This window comes from Mustela erminea, chromosome 12 (genome assembly GCF_009829155.1).
Source record: "Mustela erminea isolate mMusErm1 chromosome 12, mMusErm1.Pri, whole genome shotgun sequence".
Taxonomy (NCBI): domain Eukaryota; kingdom Metazoa; phylum Chordata; class Mammalia; order Carnivora; family Mustelidae; genus Mustela; species Mustela erminea.
The window spans coordinates 64,532,996-64,556,367 of record NC_045625.1 but is presented as its reverse complement, the minus strand read 5'-3'; the positions used below and the strand labels follow the sequence as shown (position 1 = coordinate 64,556,367).

Here is a 23,372-nt window from a genome sequence, read left to right as displayed (position 1 = left end):
ATTCTGCGTGTGTGCGTGTGTATCCACAGGTATACGTGTCAGAGGCAGGATCCCTTTTGGATACCCAGACCCTGCCGTGTGCGCACTGGCGGAGCAGCAGGAGGGAGGAGGGTGCGGACCTGGGACCATGCTCTCTGTCACCTGAGGCAGCTCTGCCTCTCTTCACTTCTGAAATATGCCCCTTTTCTCATCCTCTTTGGGTTCTGGTTCTTCTGCTCCCCTCTCTTCCTCCCTCCCCAGTGCTGCCTCACCCCTTCTCTGTCCGGCTGACCACACTGATGGGCTTTGGGACTAGGCTGTTGGCTGCCTGGGCCCTTCTCAATGACTCCCGGCACGAAGTTGGAGTGAGGTGAATTTGAGTCCTAGTTCAGAAGGTCATTCAGTGTTTTCAACTCTTGACAGAACTGAACTACAATAAAACATGGATCTTTTAGTGTGATTTGATCCATGTTGGCCTGTGTGAGCGCCTACAACACTGAAACTCAGGAGTGGGACCCAGGAGCCACAGAGGCTGTGGAGGCATGTGAGGCGCAGGCGTCGTTGGGGCCGTGCACTGTGCTCGGTGAGCTCACTGAGGAAGTTACAGGGCAACCACTACCCCATTATTTAATTAATTAAATAGAAAATGAGGAAGAGCGGACATACAGGATGGACCACTTTCTCCTCAGAGGCCTGCCCCCAAATTCTCTGGCCCTGGCCCCCCAGCACAGAGAGCCTCACTCTCTCTAGTTCCAGTGGGGGAAGGAGTGTGAGACACCAGTGTGACGGCCTCTGTCAAAGATTATTCAGGTTTTTCGGGGATCTGGAGAGGGAATATTCTGTCAGTACCCACTTTGGAAATATTGCTGGGAAAAATTGAGACAAATGTCATTTTGCTGCCAGTTTTTTGGGAGGATGACACCCCCCCCCCCCATTATGTGTGGTGACAAGTGGCCATGTGGATTGGGTCCTGGAGTTTAGGGGCTAAAAAAATGAGGGTTTTCTTTGTGAAAAAAGTAGGAAGAGAGGTAAAAGCCCTGTGTGTGAGCAAGAAATATCTGTCAGTCCCTCAGCCTCACGCAGCATCTCTGTGATGTCTTTTAAACATCCTGTCACTGAAATATTGAAATGCACTGAGCTCTTCTGTAAAGAAAAGACTCATTGTTTTTTTTTGCTCTTCTAGGGGAGGGGATGCCGGACTGTGCTTCCTGGATGCCATGTTGGCTTTCGGGGGTCAGAAGACAAGATCTCTTATTAATTGTGACAGTAAACTATTTTTAACAGTAAGAGAAGTGAAAGTGCTGGCTTCATGTTGGTGTCAAAGAGCCTTTCGCTTGGGCCTCCTGGACCTTCGCCCACTTGTGGTGGGACCACCCTGACTCCTGCTTGCCTGGAGGCCTTATTCTGCCACAAAATAGGCCCCCATTTAGGCTTTGTTATTCCTGTCCTTGTGCATCAGGGAGAGGCGAGCACCCGTGTGCACGGGCGGAAAGGGATGCTCTTTCCCGAGGGCTCTGGGTGGGGCACAGAGCAGCAGTCTGTCCCGCAGGGTGGTTCTCCCCGGGGTCCTTCTCCTGGCCTTGCCGAGCTGGCCCCCATTTTCCGCAAGTTCACAGGGTGCTGCAGTGAGGACTGTGACTGGGAGAAAACCGCGAAAGGGTGTCACACCAGTGGGACTTGGTTGGGTGCTTTCCGGGGCTCGGGAGTGTGGGGGTCTGTGGTTCTGGTTGGTGTAGTGTGACGAGTTGGCCTCTCAGAGCTCTGTTCACTTGTCTTTTCTGTGAGAATATTTTAGGGCTGCCCTTTCCCTTTTATGGTCTGTTCACTTCTGTTGGCTGTGTAGGAAAGAACATCTTGTGGAAGATGGAAAGATTGCCAAGACCCATCCAGTCCAGACTCTTCCCGTTTGTTGTGATGCTCGGAGGCTATTCGCTCATTTCCATGCGCCTCTGAAATTCCTTCGTGGATGTAAAGATCGTTGGCATCCTGGCATCTTGTCCTTGGATGTTCAAAGGGCTTGCTGCCCACAAGCAAAGGGCAGCCCCACCAGAACCCTAGAGTTAACACCCAGTCTTGGGGTATACTGTACCCCAAGGGAAGGGTTCTTCCCCAAAGACTTGTTTCTTCATTTCTACATGTTTTTTGTATATCTGTTTATAGTAGATTAAAGGAGAGATCCGGCCAGCAGTGGGTAATGATATAATTTACAGGGGCCCAGCCGAAATGTTGAAATTGCTTACATTATCCCGTTGCCACAGATGGATTACTAGGAGGGTCTTCCTCCTTCAAAGGCAGTAAAAACAAAGAGGGAAGGAAGGAAGCTTTTTTGGTGCTTGTCATCACTTCCGTGGAGGGCTGATGTTGAGGAATAGAAAGTGGTGGACTGTTTGCTGTGTGTAATTGGGAGGACTTGGGGCAGTAGACCTGGGCCTGCATCTGGATTCTGAAAACCAAATTCGGGTAGGCTTTCCACCTGAAGAATGTGCCAGAAGTGCCAGGAGATGCTGGGGCTCTGCCTCTACCAGCAGAGGCCACTAATGCTAGGACCAGACTCCCATAATGTCTGGAGGGGGCTGGGTTTCCTGGCAAATTCATTCTGGGAAACCTTGCATCAGGTGGATCTGGACTGAATGGCCCCCATAGTGAGCTGGGCTGTTCGCGGCAGGCTGTGTAGACGTGTGGCACTCTGTGGGCATGCCTTGGAGGAATACTGCTTGCAGCAGGTGCCCTGCTCTTTCCTGGCCCCAGGTGCCCACCCCACGGGCCGCAGGGGCGTGCTGTGCGTCTCCTCAGCAATGTGGACGACCATGGCTTCCTGCTTTCCTTGTGTTTACGGTCATGATCAGCAGCGTTGAACCGAATTGGTCCTCACTGGAAATTAAGCTGGCTGTGGTTTTGAAGAGAACATCTGTTGACTGCGTGTTGCAGGCAGAGCTGGGCTGGCTGGGCTGGGTGCTCCACTGCCTTGTTGTATCTTGTCTGGTTACACCTTGGTGTCTTGCAAAATTGTGTTTAAAAACCTCAGCTCACCTAACTGAACCATGTCGCTTCTTCCCCTAAAGTTGAGGGCAGGCCAGGAGAAACATGGTTCCTTTCTTTGTACATGAAATTAAACTAAAAATTTACAACATGTCAGCAACATTAATACAGTTGAGAGAGTAACTTTTGCTACTACAGATTCTGTCATTAAGACAGGCTGAGGAAACCCCCGGTTTGTTGCTTACTGAACTTTCTCTCCTTCCTTAAGGTTCGCCATCGATGGTGTGAACTCATTGTTAAGCACAAATATACAAAAGCCTACAAAGATGTGGAGAGGTTCCTCCAGGAGGATCAGGTAAGTTTCCTTTTTCAGCAGATGGGAATTCCTTTAATGCTGTCCCAATTGCTCGCTGCACTCACTCACACAGGACCCAAGTTGGGAACTTTTCTTGCATAACAAATATTTAAACATTTTCCAAAGATCTTTAAGGACTAGGTAGGAGCTTCTCTAACACATTTTGGAGCTGATTTTCCCCTCTCTCGGTGTCCCTTTAAATCATGAATCACACCCTTAGAAGCCACATTGGTTTGACGTGGCTGTGGGCCACTGTCCTTACCACATGACGCACATGCAGACCTCACAGCATCACCAGGTCTCGAGCCAGGCCGCGGCTTAGCTGTCCCCCTGTGTGTCTGTGTCTGCAGAATGGGGCTAATCAGGGGGAGCCCCAAACACCCAGGACAGTCTGGTGTGTACCTGCGCCAGCCTTGCCCTGCCACGCCCATTTCCAGTGTCCTTCCTGCGAGAACTTTCCTCACTATTTTCAGGGGAAGGTGGTCACCTTCCTGAGAGCCCGCAGGAAGCACTAAGGTGCACGAATATGTTTGGGGGTGCCTCCCTTGCCCCCTCTGCACCAGCGTGGCTGTGGGTGGTGGTGTGTGCGCCACGGATTCTGTCAGCTTTTGGAAGGCAGCCTGCAGCTCGTTGCTGTTAGCGTGACCATTGTGTGGCACCGAGCGAGCTTTGCGCCGGGCACTGTGGGCTGACAGAATGGAGCCATGCTTCGGTGGCGGTGGGGCAAACAAAGGGACTTTTGAGAGGATCCAAGTATGGAGGGGCAGCCAGTAGGGAAGGGCTCGTTCTTCCCACAAAGAAAAATACATGACTTTGTAGCAGAAGAAATGTCACATTTGCACAGTTGGAGCAGAGGTGTTTAGAAACACAAACAGGGACAAAATGTAAGCAGCAACTTAAGGTTTCTTCTGAAACTGAAACTAACTGCTTTTTAAGAGCCAACACCTTTGCCAAATAAGGATTACCAAACTCAGCTTTTTCAGGGAAGAATTTTTGAGCCCCGGCCTACCAAGTTTTTATCTTGCGATGGAAACTTCATCTTCTTTTAATTTGCTCCAGCAGAATGTAATCCATGGCATTACTGCTTGGAACAAGCGAAGAGGCAGAACCAAAGGGTTCTTGTGGTCTTCCAGGATATAACTGGCCCTTTTCCAAGCTGCAGGAGAAATGCAGGGGTAGTGTTTGCTGCCTGGGCAGGGGCGGCTGAGGGGCTCGGACGGGCTGGGCTGAAGGAGCGGGCACTTTTTCCTGGGTGGTGGGACGGTTCTCCCTCCCATGGCGCATGTTTTGTGCTGGTGTTTGTTCTCCAGCTGCGGCTCAGGACGCTCTCCTGGGAGGAAGTCTTGTGACCGTGTGACAGGTGCATGGTGCCTCGGGGGCTGCTTGCAGCCGCGGGGATTTCTGTGGTGGGCACTGTGGGGACCTACCTGCCTGTCCTCATGTTTCCCACACAGTCCTCCATGGAGAAACGGTTTGGTCACCGAGGTTCTGTTGATGGAGCGGATAGCTAAGGATTCTGGGGGGATCAGTGTGAACAAGAAAGAAGGGATGGAAAACTGTAGGTTGCAGAAGTACAGCTGGTCAGCTGTCTCGTCTTTCGAGGGTCTTTGTAATTTCCAGGTGGGCAGGTGGGTGCACAAGCAGCACGGACCGCGTACGTGTGGACATGAACTTTCTCTCCCTTCCTCGCTGCGCCTCTGCGCCCTGCAGGCCATGGGCGTGTACCTCTATGGGGAGCTGATGCTGGGCGAGGACGCCACGCAGCAGCAGGTCGCCCGCCGGTGCTTCGAGCTGACCAAGGAGCAGATGGACAGATCCTCAGCCGAGGTGGTGGCCGAGATGTTACTCTGAAGAGGTGATTCTCCCCTTTCCCTTCCTCCGCCGCTCAGCTCTAACCAGAGATTCCGCGTCAGAGCCACATGAGGTGATAAGGAGACGCGGAGCCACGGCCCTCTGCTCTTGCTTCGTGGCCAGTGGCCTGGGAGTGCAGGCGGCCCAGGTGCCTGCGGGCAGCACGAGGCCCGGTCTGGCCGGAGGGGGCCTGGAAGCAGAGGCTGCCGCCCTGGCAGAGTAGCTCTCCTGCGCGCGGTTTTGGCCAGTGGAGTTTTGTTCCTTATAGGGACAAAAACACAGGCGAGCACTTGGAGTAGGTGTAGGTGGTGGGCTGGGGAGGCCGGTGGAAGGACTAATCCAGCCATCCAGGTGAGCATGTTCCCGTGTTACCCTGCACGCTCAGCTCAGTGCAGATGTCTGTGTCCAGCCCCCCATCTGCAGAACTTGAGGGGCCTCCCGCCACAGTGCACCTCTGGACGGCTCTGTGCCCGGCTTATGTCTGCCCTTGTACCGGAGCGGAATTTCTCTGGTCTGCACGGGAGTGGGAGTCCTGAATTCTTCAAACTGCTTCTGATTAATAGTGCTTGGAATTGACCTGTTAGATTGACATCCTAGAAGTTCATTTTTAACTAGGTTTCTGCATGTTAAAAGTCATCCCAGTGGTCTGGGAAGCTCTTAGGTAGAACTGTGGGGTTGGAGCACAAGCCGATAATGGCTGCCATGGCTTTGGCTGTCTTCTCAGTTGTTCTTCAAGATTTTATGTGATATAATAGGGCCGAATTTCACATCTTTTTTTAACTTCTCATCAAATCTCAAGTATTTTTGATGTTTATACAGCTTCTCTACATGTAGAATTCTTAATGGTTATTTAATATTTTATGTAGATATTCTAAACCTGTTGTCAGATTTTCAGTGTGCTTCTGATGTTTTGCTGTTAACAAAACCATTTCTAACATGTTGAAGTATCTTATTTGAAAGAACTCTTGGTACTAAGAAGAAAAAGGGGTTCTGAAAAGTATGATCCTGTTCTTCCAGAAGAGTCCAGGAACCGTGTTTGCCGCCAGGAAAAGGAAATAGTTGGCAGTATTTTCTACGATTGTACGTCTTGTAGTGAAACAGCGGTGTGCAGCCCCCCTCCCCCCACCCATCCCCGTGATGGGAGCGCATCCTAGGCCGAGCCGGGCCAGCAGAAAATACAGCCTTTCTTGCCACCACCCTTGTGTAGCTGTAGTATAAATCCTATCTCTCTTAGATTTTTGTTTCTTGGAGAGTTTGGGTTTCTTGAAGACTGCATACAGTGGGCTGGTTCCCCCGCCATCCCCTTGCTGCTGCTTGTGGGGAGCCATTGTGAGTTTTCAGGGTAGCCCATTGTGAGTTTTCTGTCCCTGCCCCTTGTGGGTGAATGCAGGGCCACATGCGCGCCCCTTCTCCGTAGCCCCTTCTGTGACCGTGGCACCTTCCAGCAGGAGACTCCCCAGCCCCACTCGCTGAGAACCCAGGCCCGTAGGTGGAAGTGGCGAAGCACACAGGGGCAGCTGTTGGTTGCATTTTTCATTTCATTTTCCAAAGCTGCATGGGTGTGTGTGTGGTTGCTTCTGAGTCCTTTTGCTGTCGGCTAAGCCTCTAGGACACCAGGTAAAACGCCCAGCAAGCCACAGTCAAGGCCATGCGGTAGCTAGAGGGTGGACGGCGGCGCCCGACATGGGCGGAAGGCGGCGCGTGCAGTGTGGGCTGTGAGCAGGCACAGTGCTGCTCCGAGTGCTCTGGCTGCTTGGGTTCCTGGCATGCTGATTTGTGACTTAAGATTAAAATCACATTGCCAGGGATTACCACGCAACCATGACCTTGGCTGCTCCTCCAGAAGCCATAGTTCTCTCTCTCTGCAGTTCGGAGAACAGATGCATCTTGTAGCTCTTCTCCGGAAACAGAAGAAGCAACAGCCGTGGAAGATGCTCGGCAGCCTGTTCCTTATGCCCAGCCGACGACCTCTCTGCCGAGGTGCAGAGCTTAGCTGATTGGTGAACAGTGACTGGTTTCCGCTTTGTTCACAGTGGCTAAGTTCTGCACCTGAAGAGAAGGTGAGATGGGGCAGTTAAGTTGGAGCTGCTGGGGCAGAGGCCGCCCTGCGTGGCCCGCTTGGTGCCAGGCGCGATTCTGGAGGATGCGAGACCCGCTCAGCTCTGAGGATGCACTTTCTCCTGTCGTGAATGCACGAATGTACCAGAAGTCTGTGGAAATAATAAGTCAACTAGTTAGACATCTGCCTGAAAAGTCAAATGTGTTGAAAGCTGCAAAAATTCTTCTTCTATAAAAACTAAAGCCAAACGCATCACCAAAAAACCAAGTTAAAACTATGTCAGCAGTTGGTTGCATGTGAGTAGGGCCGGTGCTTTCCAAGGCGGCCCCTGGTTTCAGTTTCCCCGAGCACGGTAACCTCTGTTTTGTGTCCGCAGCCCCCCGCAAGACGGCGCCGCGCCCCCAGCTGGGGCACTGCTTCCCGGGCTGCCGATTGGACCCGCCCTCCGGTGCCTACTGAGCTGATATCAGTTCTCATTTTACACACTGGCTCAGTTCAGCAGGAACAGGAGTCGAGCCCTCGAGCAAAAAGCCTTCCTGTTTGTAAGTGCCCAGAGGCTCCGGAGCTGGAACCGCGCTCACACGAAGACCTCACGTCGGTGGCGGCGGTGGCGCCCGTCTGTATGTGGCCCTGGGGTGCGGATGCTGGTGGAGTCCTAGCACTGTGTGGACTCGGGGGATGAGCTTCCACTCCTAGAGGCAGAATGCAGTTAGCGCTGCGCCGGACGCGGGCCGGGCCACCTCTTTGTGGCGCAGAGTTCAGGCTGTGGAAGCAGGTGGAGTGAAGGGGCCTGAGCTGTGTGGTGGAATGACGGCTGGGGTATGGCCGCTGGCACCCCACTGGTGGGGTCGTGAGGTGCAGCCGGTCTCGTCTCTCCTCCCCCAGGTCCTCTCCAGAGCGGAGAGCAGAGGCACGCAGAGGTACAGGTTTACAAGAATTCCTTCGTTGTTACCAGGCAGTAAATTTTATTGGTGTTTCCTTTGCAGGAAAGATCACAGTGAGATTCTTTTTCATGCATCTACGCCTAGCCCTAGTGGAACCAGGATCGCGTTGACCCTGGACATCAAAGAGAGGGTAATGGGGCTGCTAAAGCCGTCAGCCAGCAGCATCCACGCCCTGGTGCTTCTCTTTCCGGAGGCTGCTCTCCCTGGAGCTCACGGGCCACATGGTGCCTTTGTCCCTTGCCCTGAACTTGCCACCTCAAGATACTGAATCTGCATTGGCTCTCTTCCATGAGGTGAAGGCACTTCTTTCACACAGATGCTGAAAGCTGTCTGAGATACATTGGGAAAGCTGCTGGTCGTTTCGCATTGATCCCCTCAGCACATGGCTGACCTGGAGTTTTCCAGAATTCTCGGAGGTCACAGTTTCTGTATCCTGGGACCAATGATGATAATTCTCTAGATCTGTTGAGATTCTTCCAAAATGTTAATACTCTTGATGTAAAAGGGCAGGGTAAGAATCCAGGACATACTCAAAATAAAACGTAATGGATTATTCCTTTTATATTCCTGTGTGCTTCTGAATTTAATGTTTTTTAAAATGAGAAATGGTGTCACCCAAGGGGTATTCTTTGCAAGCTGGTCTCTTCCCCCCTCCTACCCACTCACCTCATCACTGTCCTGGGGGGTCGCTGTCCTGGGGCGGCTGTGGGAGACCCTGCTGCTGGCACCTTTCCCGCGTGTGCCTGGAAACCAAGCTGTGGCGCCACCGTGCAGCCACCAGGCTGCGTGCTCGCCACGGTCCCGAGATGGTGGCCCCAAGCCCAGCTCCCCGGCCGTGTGCGGGACCCCGCTGTGCATCTGGCCTGTGGGAGGAAGCGTGGCTTTAACACATTTCTTCATCAGAAGCTCTTGGTCTTCAGAATTCTTTAAATGGTTACTGTTTAATGTTTCCTGGGGGGATGTTCTTTGATGGCCTCATGTGCTCTGCATATGAGGATATGTGCTTTGTGTACCACAGTGGCACAAGAATCATTTTGATTTTTGAATTTGAATATAAGAACGCTGCTTCCTCTGCAGACATGGAATAAATGGTCTGCGTGAGCATGTCTGGCCCTGCCAAGTGGGGCAGGAAAGGACCGAGGGGCACAGGCCGCACCTGCCCATGTGCACACAGCCACTCGGTATGTCCATGTGGCTGTGAGCAACCAGTTGGCCCAGTAGTTAGGTGACGCTTGTTTTTCTAGAAAGCACTGAGGCAGGGCTGAGCCACCCACCCCATGCATGGGATTTTACACAGAGACCACTAATTCCCTTGCTCCTGTGATCCCAAGTCAAGGAGTTACCGCCGGTAGGTGGTGGCCCATCCCGGATGGGGCGGCGGGGGGGGGGGGGGGGGGCGGTGGGTGTCACCTGAACGAATGCCCCTGTCACTACCTTGGCTGAGTCCTAGGTGGTGTCTGTCTGCTTGGCCTGTGGGCACCGGGGTCCTTGCCTGTGCCTGGGGTTTCCCCCACAGGAACGGGGTTGGGGTGAGCGGATGCTCCGAGTTTCCTCAGAATCCTTAGCGGGTTTTCCTAGCTCAGCCCTCAGCCGCTCCTCCAAGGGCTGCACCTGAGCCTGGCCCACACGGCGGGATCCCTGGTGTGCGCCCAGCGGCGAGCAGACAGAAAGCTCGGCCTAGCGCGCTGTTTTCCCCACGTGCCATCTGATTGCAGAAGCAGCTTTATGCTGGTAGCCGTGGCGGACCACCCGGGGCGTGTCCGAGGATTGGAGTTAGAAAGCCCACTGCCCTCCTGGGTTGCTTTTCTCCACAGGAGCACAGAGCAGCTTCTACGAATGGCCTTGGAGCGGACGGGAGAATATACAGGGGGCCCAGGAGCCCTGGGGACAGAAGATGGGCTACTGTGGAGACCAGGGTCGGGGTGTGCCGGCGAAGGAGGGAGGCTGCATGGCCCAGGTTCCCATGGCAGGACCGCCCCCTCCCCTAAGATCCCCCAGACAGGTTTAACTAGACAGATCCCCAAGGTCCCCTCTTAAGTGACAGGATGTGAATGTGGGTCCACATGGCTCAGGATGTCCCTCCCTGTGACAGCTCCTCATGGTCTGGATTGTTCACTCTTAAGCTCTCCAGGGACAGCTTACCTGTCACCCTGCGGGCTGAGGTTAGGCCTGCACTCCTAATCCGATTCACTGTAAGGATGGGCCTGGGTGAGGCCAGGGTCAGGTAACACCTGCTTTGGGAAAGAGGCATCTGGAGTAGGGCACAGTTACATCACCATGGAGACAGCACAAAGACCTGTCTGCCTGGCAGTCTTGTACCTTTCTGGGTGGCAAAGGTCCTGATCTCTGCTCCCCTAGAATGCCTTTCTGGCCTTAGCAGTTCAACAACCCCTGCTGTCGTCCTTACGTTAAGCAGAAATGGAGGGCTGAGTTGCCCCCCAGAAGCAGTGTGAGAAATTGAGAATAAACCTGCTTCCCAAAATGACGGTGTGCTCCCCACAGAGGGCCCGGGACAGGAGGGGCCGCTGGTCACCATAGGTCCCTTGGCTCAGTGAGAGCACTCCCTTGGGTGGTGCGTCAGTCTGACCCTGAACCACACTCAGCCTTTCCTGGTTGTCCGGAACCAAGCACTTCACAGGGGTGGTTTGGGGCCCCCCCGCTAGCACTAATCCTTTAGCAGGCTCGTTCCTTGTGAGGTACCTGGCTCGCTGAGACCTTCCTAGAACATGGGGGCCACTGAGCAAGCCTGCTACCCCCCAGCCAGGCCACCTAGCACAGAACTGGTAGGGTGTTAACAGGTTTATTAAAAAAAAACCAGCAGCAGCCTTGCTTACCTGCCAGTCAGCTGTCCCCAGAGCCAAGGACTCCAGAATGGAAGCGCTCCTCCACCCCTTAGGGAGCGGACCCTGTGTCTCTGAAGAGCAAGTCATGCTGGGGACAGGAGCACAACTGCTGGGTCAATCCATGGTTGGACATCGGAGGGGCCAGGCCTCCGATGTCCCAGGGGTGCTCCCCACTGTACTGCCCGGTTGGGCTGAGGGGCTGAGCTTCAGAAAGGGGGTGGTGAAGGGACATCCCCAGGATCCCTTGCTGCCCATTCGGCTCCCCCCACCTGGCCTCTGGGCCGGGGCAGAAGCAGTGCCAGGTGCCCAGGCCGAGGGGAGAGAAATACAAGGGAAGAGGTTTCAGTTCTCCCTCTTGGCCTCTAGTTTAGGATGACAGGGTTTCAAAGCACTTATTTTTACTAGAATTTCAAATCAAAACATTGAAATAATAGTCTCCATCCTAAATGAGGTACAGACATGGCACAGTAGCAGGCAGAGCCCAGTGCCCCCAAGTATAGAAAACCAGAAATATTAAACGGTGTCCCTAATCTTCAACCATCCTTTAAAAATGAAGACTAGAGCTCCAAAAGAAAGGTCTCGGACAGATGTTTCCAGAGCATGCTGTCTTCCTCCCGACCTGCCTGGTTCAGCGCGGACACTCGGTAAAGCCCGAACGCAGGGCGTCCACCATGATCAGAGCTGTGTTCTGGGCCAACGCTCGGTTCTGTAACTGAGTGGCTGCGTGGGAGAATGAGGGGCATAAGAGGGGCTCTGCCCACCCCTTCAGCAGGGCCAACCCGCACTGGGGAAGGAGCAGCCCGTCCCCACACGGCACCGTGCCCCCCTGCCTCTGCTGGTGGCCTGGAGCAGCAGGGTCCATCCCACTGCATTCCTGAGCAGTCAGGGAGAGGCTGCCGCAGGTGCCAGGGCGGGTGACAGCGTGCAGCTGCTTTGGCATTGGATGGTCCCTTGGAGTGTCCTCTCCCCACGGCACCTGGGGCTGAACTGCCTCTGCAGAGAGTGGGGTGGGGACCCTCTGTGCGGGACCCAGCTGTGGCAAAGCCTCCATACCGACCAGAGCCTTGACTTGCTGGAGTCTCTTCAGCTGGAGGTCAGGGCTGGGTGGGTAGAGACGGCCTATGTGGCTGAAGCTGCAGGGAGGTGGGGGCTTAAAGGGCGGTCTGGACCTCCCAGGACAGTGCTGGGGAGGGGGGGACGGGGGGGGGGGCTCAGTGGGGAGGGCATGAACTCGTAGCCCCCCAGGCCATGGTCTTGAGGACAATGACCTCGGCCTTCCCATCTGGGCCCTGGGGGTTTACAAGGCGGAAAGGAGGAGAGACGGACTGGGGCTATTCACAGGCAGGGTTTTATAGATCTTTTCCCACCCTGTGGTGCTGTCTGGGAGATTGATTGGCCAAATAAGGCATTTCTGTTCCAGTCCAGAGGGTGTGAAAAGAGGGAGGAGGCCATCGGCCCAGCCTGGGGGCGGAAGGAAACCGGGAGTTCCCAGGACCAGGACCGGCCAAGAGCCTTCTGCTGGGACGGTGGGTGGGCATCGGGCACCCTGGAGTTGGAGCAGGACAGAGGCAAACAGGGCCCTCAGGAGAAGACAGCCAGAGCAGCCCACTCTCGGGAGCCGGGCCTGGAAAGGGTCGGTGACAGCACCAAAAACGTGTGTATCGTGTGCGTGTGTGCATATGTGTGTGACAAATGCAAAGCAGAATGCAGAAATGCAGGTAAAGTCCTCTCTGATCACATATTTCCATCGATTTCAGACAGTGCACAGAAAACTGACCTGGCTCCTGAAGCGTGTTGGAGAGAACAGGAGTTCAGGCCTCTGGCTTCTCAGCCCCAAGGACTGGGATGGGACAGGCTGAACTTCGGGGATCTCCCCAGCCTTTCCTGGCTGCTCTGCCACTTCCACTGTCACAGTCGAGGGGAGGTGGGTGCAGGGCTCCCTGCCCTGGCGGCTCCTCTGGGCTTGGTCTGGAAGCAGAAATGCAGGGTGCACGCCACGCTGTTTCCCTAAGTCTTCTTGGCGCTCCTTCTGCTGGCCTTTGGCGATGGGTCCACCACTGTGAGGCCCGGCCCCAGTGGCATGGGTGGTGCCGAACTGCCCAGAGTCTCATGTTCCAGAAAGTTCTTTCCGGCTCTTAAGAGTCTTCCCTTGTTGCACTAGGCCTGGCAGAACAGGCCATGGAGGCAGAAGTGAGTGTCCTGGCTGCTCCTCAGTGTTTATTTTTCCATATAAATTTTGGAATCGGATTATCTGGTTCTCTTATTAGGATCCGCTTGAGCCTAATTTATATCTCCGTAATCGTGTTTCTATAAGGACATCTTTCCAGAAATAATGAACCACCAGCTAGAGCAATGGTTCTCCATTGGAGAGTGGGCGGGGAGGTTCCCTGCGACATTCTGGAGAAAGTCTGGTCTCTCCTGGCTGGTAGGTAGTGGGGAGAGGCCAGGGATGCTGCTCCCCGCCCCCACAGCACGCAGGACACCCGCCACAGGCTTACCTGCTCCACACTGTTCTAGCGCCGCACAGAGAAACAGCCTCACGTGCCCACACGCTGCCTGCCAAGGGCTCTCCTCTTCCTTCCCCTGCGGAGAGGTCGGACCGTTTCACGGGCTCAACCATCTCTACTGCTCTAGAAGGGCTCTGAAAACCTCTATCAGGTTCATCCCAGACCCAAGCTTGAGGTCTTGGAAGGACTTCCCACACTCCCCTCGGGGCTGCCCCCCAGGGGCGCAGGCCACACTGCTGCTGGGCCATGGCCCCCGGGGGTGCTGGCAGTCTTCGGAAGCTTTCCCTTCACAGTGACTTCACTAGACACTGAAGTGATGCTGAGCCAACTCCGAGTCCCCTGGGCTGCGTTCCAGTGCACGAGGCCACCCCCACGCTGCAATGGAGAGGGGGCAGCAGGAGTGCACAGAGACATTGTTGCCAGTGGCAGCTAAATTCTCTCTACAAATGTGGTAAAAACAGGTATCACGAGCACAGTGCTGGGGCCTCTCCCGGGGCCTGTGAAGGGCCAGGGAGAGGAAGGCTCTGAAGCTCACGGCTCATCAGTGTCCCGATAAATCTGCCCATGGTCTTAGCAGCCCCATTCTGCTGCAGCTGGGTCTGCAAATGACCTAAGAGCAGGTCTGGTGCAGGCTGGTGGGAGAGACAGAACCTGCTGTCCTTTTTCTTCTTGTAGGCTCATCAGGCACGTCTCCACTTGGCAGCTTTCTTGAACTTGCAGAGAAAAGCCCAAACTGCACTGGAGCCAACCCCTTTGTTGAGCGGCTGAATAGCCACCTCTCCGGGTTTTCCGTGTCTGAGACCATTAGGTGTCTTCCTTGTGAAGCCACTCGTCAGTGGCTTCCCCTGCATTCTCACCAGATCCCATTTGTAGCTCGAACCCTACTTCTTTGAACTTCAAAAAACTGAAAGACCCCAAATGTCCAGACTTTCCCCCAGTCCAAGGCAACCGGACGAGGAGGTGGCATTTACTAGCTCCTTCTCAGCCTGCTCCAGAGTTTCTCTGCCCTGACTCCTGTGGCCGCTGGGTGCGGACTTGCTCAGGAGTGGAGGGAGCGCAAGACTCCTGGCTTCCTGGGCTGTCGAGGGGAGGGAGGGCTTGCAACCCGTCCACTGTGCACTCCCCCTCCATCTGCACTTTGGGAGACTCCTTCCTCCTCAGCGAAGTGAATGCAACGATGCACAAGCCCTTCTGAAGAGGTCGGCTCGTGCCCCGCTGAAGACCAGGGCCTGCCAGCGAGGCCGCACAGCTGTCCCTCCGGTCTGGGGCACAGTCCCGCTTCCCTGTGTTTCCCCCTGTGAAGCATTTCTCTCCTTGTTAGTGACTTTATCAAGGGGGGAAGGGCAAGGGGAGAAAGTAAAATCAGTAAACAAACCAGTACCTGCTGTCCCCTTGATAAAAGCCCTGACAGTCGGCGGGGGGTCACTCCAGACACAAGAACCACCAGGCTGCCAGGAGCTCACCAGGGCGAAGACTAAAGCCCCATCAGATCAGATAGTCTGGTAGGGCTGGCTCAAATGTCCAAGGCGTAGGAGAACTTAGAGGCTTTGTAAAGGAACTAGAGATACTAGAAAAAGGCTGAGATAAGATCAGGACAGGAAGGAACCTTCCAGAAACGCAGCTTGAACAGTCTGAGGTGGGTAAGTCTTGCTGATACTGTTTGCTATGAAATAAGGCATGAGTGAATTCCCACCATACGAGCTGGATTCCTGACAGGCACTCACGGTAGGGATTCTCCAGGCTCCCACACAACGGTCCCCTTCTTCATGCCCACAGAGGTTGCTCACAGCTTCCATGACAAATAACACAGATGTCCTCAACTCCAAATGAAGCCTATAACTCATTTTTCAACTACTGCACATGTTGATGAAACCTTTTTATATGAAAGTAATAATGGTGGTAGTTACATCTATTTTACCAGAACACTGCTTTAATTGCAACATTTCTCAAAAGGCAGGCTCAGGTCAAAAATTCTTGAATTTTCCAGAACTTTAGATGGATCCATATACCAAAACAGTAATACCCCTAAAACCACAACCTCTAATCCAAAAAATGTTACTCCTGCCTCAAACAGGAGTCCAGACTAAGGGTGATTCAGAGATTACTAACACATACATGAAGGTGGACAGAAAGTTCTGACTGACTCAACGACCAGAATGCACACAGAAAAGCACATAATCAATGCATATCAAGAAAAAACCTGAAAGGGGAAACATTTTTTAATTAATGTGAAGTAATATTGGGGTTACCAATTCTTTATCAGAAATTTCTAATTCCCAGGGCACTGGGTGGCTCAGTTGGTTAAGCATCTGATTTAGGTCATGCCTGGGATCAGGCACCTCATCAGGCTCCCTGCTCAGCAGGGAGTCTGCTTCTCCCTCTCTCTCTCTGTTCCTGCCCCCCGACTCATGATCTCTTTCTCAAATAAAATCTTAAAAAAAAATTTTTTTTTGAATTCCCGCTTTGGTTAACTAAACAACTGAGATACATAATTGCTTCTAATGTTTCCAGAACATGTCCTATACTCTCCCGTCAACCGTTCTTGAGGTCATACGAGCTCCTTTGGTGGCAGCATTTAGCGAACAGAAAGCAAAGAGAGGTAGCACTGGAACCGGCTTTACCCCGTTGACAAGTACCGTCCTCCACAGCAGTGCTGGCTCGCGTGCCCACCAATGAGCAGTGGTCCCGTTCGCTACGACTTTGCTATCAGTCTCAAGTGGACTCTGTTTTCCCTTCTAAGGTCCCCGAGAGGCTCCTTGATGAAGAATTTCTCAGGGAAGCATTCAGTGTGGCTTTATCTCAAATCCCTGCAGGTCAAAAGAAACACCAATAACAGTAACATGATTTCTGAAGAAGAGACCTGTGCAAAAGCACGAAGTTACTTTCTAAACTGATCCGTGGTTCATGCATTTCTTGGTCCAAAAACTTTGAACCACTCAAGTCACAGTTGCATATCTTGGTTTGATATGAGGGAAAACAGAAGTAAAAATCTGTTCTCCGATGCAAGCCTTTTCTTTAGTGGGCTGAACAGGCAGGGAATGCTCGAGGCACAGTCCAGTCATGAACAATAAACTGGACTGAGTTTGGGCTAAAGGACCTGTCTTCTCACTTCATAAGATATGGACCAGCAGATCATGCCAAGCTGTCTAGGGCTCATTCTCACTACTCATTCCATGAAGAGACAGTCTCCTTACCTCACGAGGTCGCAGGGAGCCCGGTGCCTACACGGCAGTGCCAGCTGGGCACAGCTCTGCGAGGAGTTCTCTGGCCAGCTTTCTCGGCCTTGTGGCTTCCATGCGGAGATGATCCCATCTGTACAAGGTCTGGTCAAGAAAGCCAGTCATCTCATGGGTTAACTCATCAGTCGGAGCCATCTGCAATGAGGACAGAGGAGAAAGAAAACTAACACACCAACCAGGCAGATTCACCTCTTAGTCCAGTGAATCAACCATACCCATCCTTCCCCGAAAAGCAGCTGCATTCCTTTTAGCTTCGAAGGGCTCTTGTTTTGTTTGCAAGGTGATTAGGGAGCAAGTCTGTTCTCAGAGGGTGGCCATCCAGTGGGCAGTGTCATTTCCTGTGACCACCCTCTTCGGACGGCAAGACTGAGCCTCACAAGGGCTACCGAAAGGCACCGCATTTCCCGGAATGCCGTCACAAGCCGCACCGTTATCCGCCGTGGGGAGTGAAGGCAAGTGACTGCCTGCACACAGCTCACACTAACACGAGAGCTGGAAACCGCTGGAAGGAAAATGCCACCTGTTTCCACACGAACAGCTTTATAAATGGCATTCTTGGGCTAGCAACCTGGGCCCACTTGTTTTTTAATAGCCATCTAAGGTTTTAACACCTGATTCTCAAGGGAAGCAGGAAATGCAGGAATTGTTAGCTCTGCTAAATATAGCCTCAAGGCATTCTTAGTTGTTGGTGCCTAAGTATTTTCCTAAGAATTTCAGCTCAGCAAAAAGGGAAGGGTGAGAATCTCACAACTGAATTGTGTGAATAATTTCCTGTGATTTTTTTTTTTTTAGACACAAGCACATGAAGAAGCCCTGATTCTGGAACTGATCTATATACTCACTTTGTGTGGGACACTTTATACAGACCCTTCAGTCAAATGGCAGCCGAAGGTCAGCTTCCCACCCATGTCCACACGGGGCCTCTGATAGGGTGACCGCCTGCCCTGGGGCACTCGGACAATCCCACCGCCCCGAACCCCTTCAGCCCAGGGCCGCTGCTGTCGTGGACCAGGCACCGAGGCAGTCACTCTGGCAGCAGAGGATGCTGGGGGCACAGCGTGACAGCATGACTCTTCAACTCCAGTTGACAGGGGCTCTGCCAGGGTGTAGGGGGCAGGCCACTGGCCACGGGGGGCTTTTCACTGTGACTCTTGGTGTCCATATTAACCACTGTGTGGGGTTTTTTTTGTTCTTGTTGTTTTTACTGTGTTATTTTAGTCACCATACATCATTAGTTTTTGATGCAGTGTTCCAAGATTCATTGTTCACATACCACACCCAGTGCTCCAGGCGGTCTGTGCCTCCTTAACACCCACCACCACGCTCACCCCTCCCCCTACCCCTCAAACCCTCACTTTGTTTCTGAGTGCACAGTCTCGCATGGTTTTCACTCAGAATCACAGATGCTGTGGATGACCTCTATCAGATATAGTCTGTCTTTGCGGAGAAACCGCATGAGCCTCCCTGGAACACCTTAAAAGAGTCAACCTACTTCCTAGGCCCTAAGTGTGGGGAGAGTGCCAGTGACCCCAAGGGCTCCCCTGAGCTGTAGCCATAACAGCTGACTGTGGAGGCCACCTGCCCTGACCTTTTGTCCCCAACCTTGTGTCATCTTCACGAGCCAGGTATGGTCTCTAGTTCTGCATGCCTGCCTCCCTGCAGCCCAGGCAGGCAACCTGCACTGTGGGCTGACGTGCATCTGTCTAGAGATGAAATTCATTTGAGTTCAACAACTATAGATCTGAACTCTCTACTTCAGATGTGAGCTAACTTTTACCTGGAACTTCTGTGGTCCAGCAACAAAGATGGCAGCAGAAGGAGAGAGAAACATGAACTCAGGACAGGATGGGAGGCAGGAGAGAGTGAGCCTCAAGGGCAGGAGGAATCCCAACACCACCTGAGCTGCTGCTGCCTTGTCCTTGTCAAAGGGGCACAGAGGAAGTGAGCAGGGCAAGAAACCTAGTAGCCAGGGGAGCAGAACACCAGGCACGATGGGGCAGGGCTTCCACGGAAGAAGTTCAGTGGAAATTCTCAGAAGCCCAAGGTGGGAAGAAGCTGATTACTGGGGCCTGTGCAGGAGCCCAGGGGAGCAGTGTGTAGGGAGGAGGCTGGGGTGTGGGAGGCCACAGCCTTTAGACAGGGCTCAGACACACAGCCCCTGCTGTGCACAGCCTAGAGTGTACACAGCTCCCCAAAGTTGATGCAGGGATAAGAAGGGTAAGACCAGGAGCTCAGGAGCTGTTCTGCTCGGGCCTGTGTTCACATCAAAGCTGGGTCACGGATGGGATCCTGAGGGCTCCTGGAAGAGAAAGGCCATTTCACCACAGCCAACACCTCAACCATTTGCCACCACCTGCTCCCAGGCCAAGCAGACCTAGCCCAGGACTCCTTCCAGGGTGCTTTCAGAGAGAGGAAGTGATGCGATGGGGGATGAGGAGAAACCGTGAGAGGCTGGCAACGTGCAGAGGACTCCTTCCATCCGTCCTTCTGTAGCTGCATCAGCCAGGATGCCTTCAACCTGTTAAGAGCCACTGCAGGAAGCCTTCCAGTTAGGAAGTCTGGTATGTTACTAAAAATAGTTTCAAAACACCCACAAGGACAGTGTCCAGGAGGTTCTCTAGATCATGATGGATGGGCTCCCAGGTGCCCAGACCGCTAGCACCTACTAAAAAGCCAATGTGTAAAGAGAACTACTGTGTTTTCCCTTCAATGAATTTTTTTTGCAGCCGAGCAGAGTTATGATATTGTATGAAGACTCACTGGAGTTTTCCAATTTCACTTAGCCTCTGGTGTAGGTCAGCAGCATTAATGTATGTCTAGGACTGGACTGTTTTGTGGGAATGGGCTGCCAAGGAGAGGCAGCAAACATAAATTTGTGATAATACTCTATCTCCTTATTCACAGCATCTTCTCTACGGGGTGACTTACGGATGATCCAATCTGAATGTGGACTGTTTCCCCAGAATGGGTGGATATGTGATTGGGGTAAACGGACGAGTATTCTCTGGGCCACTTTCTTCTTTTTACAGGCCTGCCATCATCTCCATGGTTTGTGAAGCAGGGCAAACCCCAACATGGGCCTGCTTCTCCATTCCCAAGGTAACAGGATAGAAGCAGAACAGGAACTCCCTGAGGAGAAGGAGAGCACAGGCTCCGGGAGGAAGAGCTTGAGTCCCAGCTGCCAGGCTTGAGAAAGCACCCTCTGGGCAGCAGCTCCATCCACAGGAGGGCATGGTCTGGAGGTCAGAGATCAGGTAACCAAAGTACCACCAGTGTTTTCATGATTCACAAGTGCCTGCTGTTGACTTATCATGTTGAGAAATAATTGCAATATCTTATTAGTTTCAGGCTTATATCGTAGTGATTTGATATTTTTATATGTTATGAAATGATCCCTGTGATGTCTAGTTATCAGGTTGTCATACAAAGTTATTACAATAATACTGGCTATATTCCACATGTTATACCTTATGTCCTCATGGACTTATTTTTGTTCATTTGTTTTGTTTTTTAGATTCCATATGTAAGCAAAGTTGTATACTTGTTTTCCTCTGCATGACTTCTTTCACTTAGCATATACCCTCTTAATCCATCCATGTTGTTTGCAAATGGCAAGATCTCATTCTTTTCTACAGCTGCGTAATATTCCATTACGTACATATACCACCTCTCCTTTATTCATTCATCTATTGATGGACACTTAGGTTTCTTCCATACCTCGGCTATCGTAAATGAAGCTGCAATAAACAGGGAAGCATATATCTTTTCAAATTAGTGTTTCCGTTTTCTTTAGGTAAATACCCAGTAGTGGAATTACTGGAATGTATAGTAATTCTATTTAAAAATTTTTTGAGGACCCTTCATACTATTTTCCACAGTACTTGCACCAATTTACATTCCCTCCAACACGGGAGTTCCTTCTTCCACATCCTTGCCAACACTTGTTTTTCTTGTTTTTGATTCTAGCCATTCAGAACAGGTGTGAGGTGATACCTCATTGTGATATGGATTTGCATTTCCCTGATGATCAGTGATACTGAACATCTTTTCTTCATGTCTGTTGGCCATCTGTATATCTTCTTTGGAAAAATGTCTATTCAGGTCTTCTACCTATTCTTCTTCTTCTACCTTCTACCTATTTTAGGTGTTTGCAATCTTTAGATAAGCTATCTAGCTGATCTCCTGCTAGCTGAAGTAGTCTCAGCCTGCTACTTCTCCGCCATCTTGACTCCTCCCCCCCACCTTCTACCTATTTTAAATGAATTATATTTGTACTTTTGGTGTAGAATTGTGTTTTTTAAAAAGAGATTTATTTATTTGACAGAAAGAGAGACATACTGAAAGAGAGGAAACACAAGCAGGGCTACTGTGAGAGGGAGAAGCAAGCTTCCTGCTGAGCAGGGAGCCAGATGCAGGGCTCGATCCCAAGACCCTGGGATCATGACCCAAGCCAAAGGCAGACCCTTAACAACTGAGCCACCCAGGTGCCCCTTGGTGTAGAGTTGTGTAAGTTCTTTATATATTTTGGATCTTAACCCTTTATCAGATGCTATTTGCAAATATCCTCTATTCAGTAGATTATTTTTTCATTTTGTTGATGGTTTCTTTTGCTATGAAAGCTTTTTATTTTGGTGTGATTCCAATAGTTTATTTTTGCTTTTGTTTCCCTTGTCTGAGGAGACACATCTAGGAAAATGTTGCTAAGGTCAATGTCAAAGGGATTACTTCCTATGTTTTCTTGTAGGATTTTTATGGTTTCAGGTCTCACATTTAGGTCTTTGATCCATTTTGAGTTTATTTTGAGTTTATACGGTGTGACACAGTGGTACAGTTTCATTCTTTGGCATGTAGCTGTTCAGTTTTTCCCAGCACCATTTATTGAAGAGACTGTCGTTTCCCCATTGTAGATTCTTGCCTTCACTGTCATAAATTAGCCATATAAGCATGGATTTACTTCTGGGCCCTCTATTCTGTTCCATTCATCTGTGTGTCTGTTTCTGTGCCAATACCATAATGTTTTCATTATTATAGCTTTGTAGTATATCTTGAAATCTGGGACTCTAATACCTCCAGCTTTATTCTTTCTTAGGATTGCTCTGGCTACTCAAGGGTCTTTTGCGGTTCCATACAAACTTTCAGTTTATTTGTTGTAGTTCTATGAAAAATACTATTGGTGTATTTTGATAGGGAGAGCACTGAATTTAGAGATTGCTTTGGATAACATGTATATTAATTCTCCTAATGAACATGGTGTATCTTCCTTTTGTGTCATATTCAATTTCTTTCATCAATGTTTTGTAGTTTTCAGAGTATAGTCTGTCCCCTCCTTGGTTAGTTTATTCCTAGGTATTTGATTTTTTGGAGCTACTGTAAATGTAACTGTCTTCCTAATTTCTTTCTGCTACTTTCTTGTTAGTGTATAGAAAGCAATATTAATTTTGTATCCAGCAACTTTACTGAATTCATTTATTCTAATAGGTTTTCTGGTGGAGTCTATGGTTTTCTATGTGTAGCATCATGTCATGTGCAAATACTGAGAGTTTAATTCTTCTTACCAGTGTGGATGCCTTTTATCTTTTTTTTTTTTTTTTTCTTGTCTGTGGACAGGGCTTCCAGTACTGTGTTGAATAAAAGTGGCAAGAGTAGATGTCCTTGTTTTGCTCCCAATCTTAGAGGAAATCTCTCAGTTTTTCTCCATTGAGTATGATGTTAGCTGTGGGTCTGTCATATACAGTTTTTACTGAGATACCTTCCATTTACACTTAACTGTTGAGAGTTTTTATCATAAAGGGGTGTTTAATTTTGTCAGATGCTTTTTCTGCAAATATTAATATGATCATATAATTATTATCCTTTGTCAATGTGATGTGTCATTAAGATTGATTTGCAAATACTGAACTATCAACCCCAGAATAAATCCCATTTGGTCATAGCAAATCATACTTTAAATGTATTGTTGAATTTAGTCTGCTAATATTTTGTTAAGCATTTTGCATCTATGTTCATTAGGAATAGTAGCCTGTTATTTTTTTGTTTTGTCTTATATTTTGCAGTGCTTTTGGTTTTGGAATGAGGGTAATATGCTGGCATCACAGAATATATTTGGAAGCTTTCCTTCTTCTTCTACGTTTTTGGAATGGTTTGAGGAGAACAGGTACTAACTTTTCTTTAAATGTTTGGAAGAATTCACCACTGAATCTCTCTGGTTGTAGACTTTTGTTTTTTGGGAATTTTTGATAACTGATTCAATTTCACTACTAGTAATTGTTCAGATTTTCTATTTCTTCCTGATTCATTTTAGGAAGACTGTATGTTTCTAGGAATTTATCCATTTATTCTGGGTTGTCCAATTTGATCTCATGTAATTTTTCATAATAGTCTCATAATCCTTTGTATTTCTGTGGTTTTGGTTATTTCTCCTCTTTCATTTCTGATTTTATTTGGGTCTTCTCACTTTTTTTCTGCTTAAAGGTTTATCAATTTCATCTAACTTCTCAAAGAACTAGCTCTTATTTTCACTGATCCTTTTGGTTTTCTTTTTTCTTTCTTTTCTTCTTCTTCTTCTTCTTCTTCTTTTTTTTTTTTTTTTTTGGTATCAGTTTCATTTATTTCTGCT

The 23,372-nt window shown here is 50.5% G+C and overlaps 2 protein-coding genes and 1 long non-coding RNA gene across 12 annotated transcripts in view; 1 reads left to right on the top strand and 2 right to left on the bottom strand.

Annotated features, from left to right (window-relative positions):
• The window catches only part of AOPEP (aminopeptidase O (putative)), a 332,560-nt gene extending 323,838 nt beyond the window's left edge, over positions 1-8,722 (top strand). For 4 of the 8 annotated variants that reach the window (XM_032308867.1, XM_032308868.1, XM_032308862.1 and 1 more), the window contains 3 exons: positions 3,227-3,313; positions 4,934-5,168; positions 8,210-8,722. In XM_032308867.1, the coding sequence (XP_032164758.1) occupies positions 3,227-3,313; positions 4,934-5,164 (318 nt within the window). In that variant the 3' untranslated portion in view covers positions 5,165-5,168; positions 8,210-8,722. Of the gene's footprint in view, positions 1-3,226; positions 3,314-4,372; positions 4,489-4,933; positions 5,169-8,209 lie in introns of those variants that run through there. The other 4 variants (XM_032308869.1, XM_032308863.1, XM_032308866.1 and 1 more) reach the window with 3 other exon arrangements.
• On the bottom strand, positions 8,532-12,202 carry LOC116571111. Its single transcript, XR_004277712.1, has 2 exons — positions 10,310-12,202; positions 8,532-9,030 (listed from the first exon to the last, which is right to left on the bottom strand). It is a non-coding gene; the product is annotated as an uncharacterized LOC116571111 (long non-coding RNA).
• Positions 12,203-16,013: 3,811 nt separating this feature from the next.
• FANCC (FA complementation group C) overlaps positions 16,014-23,372 on the bottom strand; it is a 263,906-nt gene continuing 256,547 nt past the window's right edge. For all 3 annotated transcript variants that reach the window (XM_032308876.1, XM_032308877.1, XM_032308878.1), the window contains exons 15-16: positions 16,712-16,891; positions 16,014-16,324 (exon numbers count right to left, since the gene is read on the bottom strand). In XM_032308876.1, coding sequence (XP_032164767.1) covers positions 16,739-16,891 — 153 coding nt within the window. In that variant the 3' untranslated portion in view covers positions 16,014-16,324; positions 16,712-16,738. The remainder of the gene's footprint in view (positions 16,325-16,711; positions 16,892-23,372) is intronic.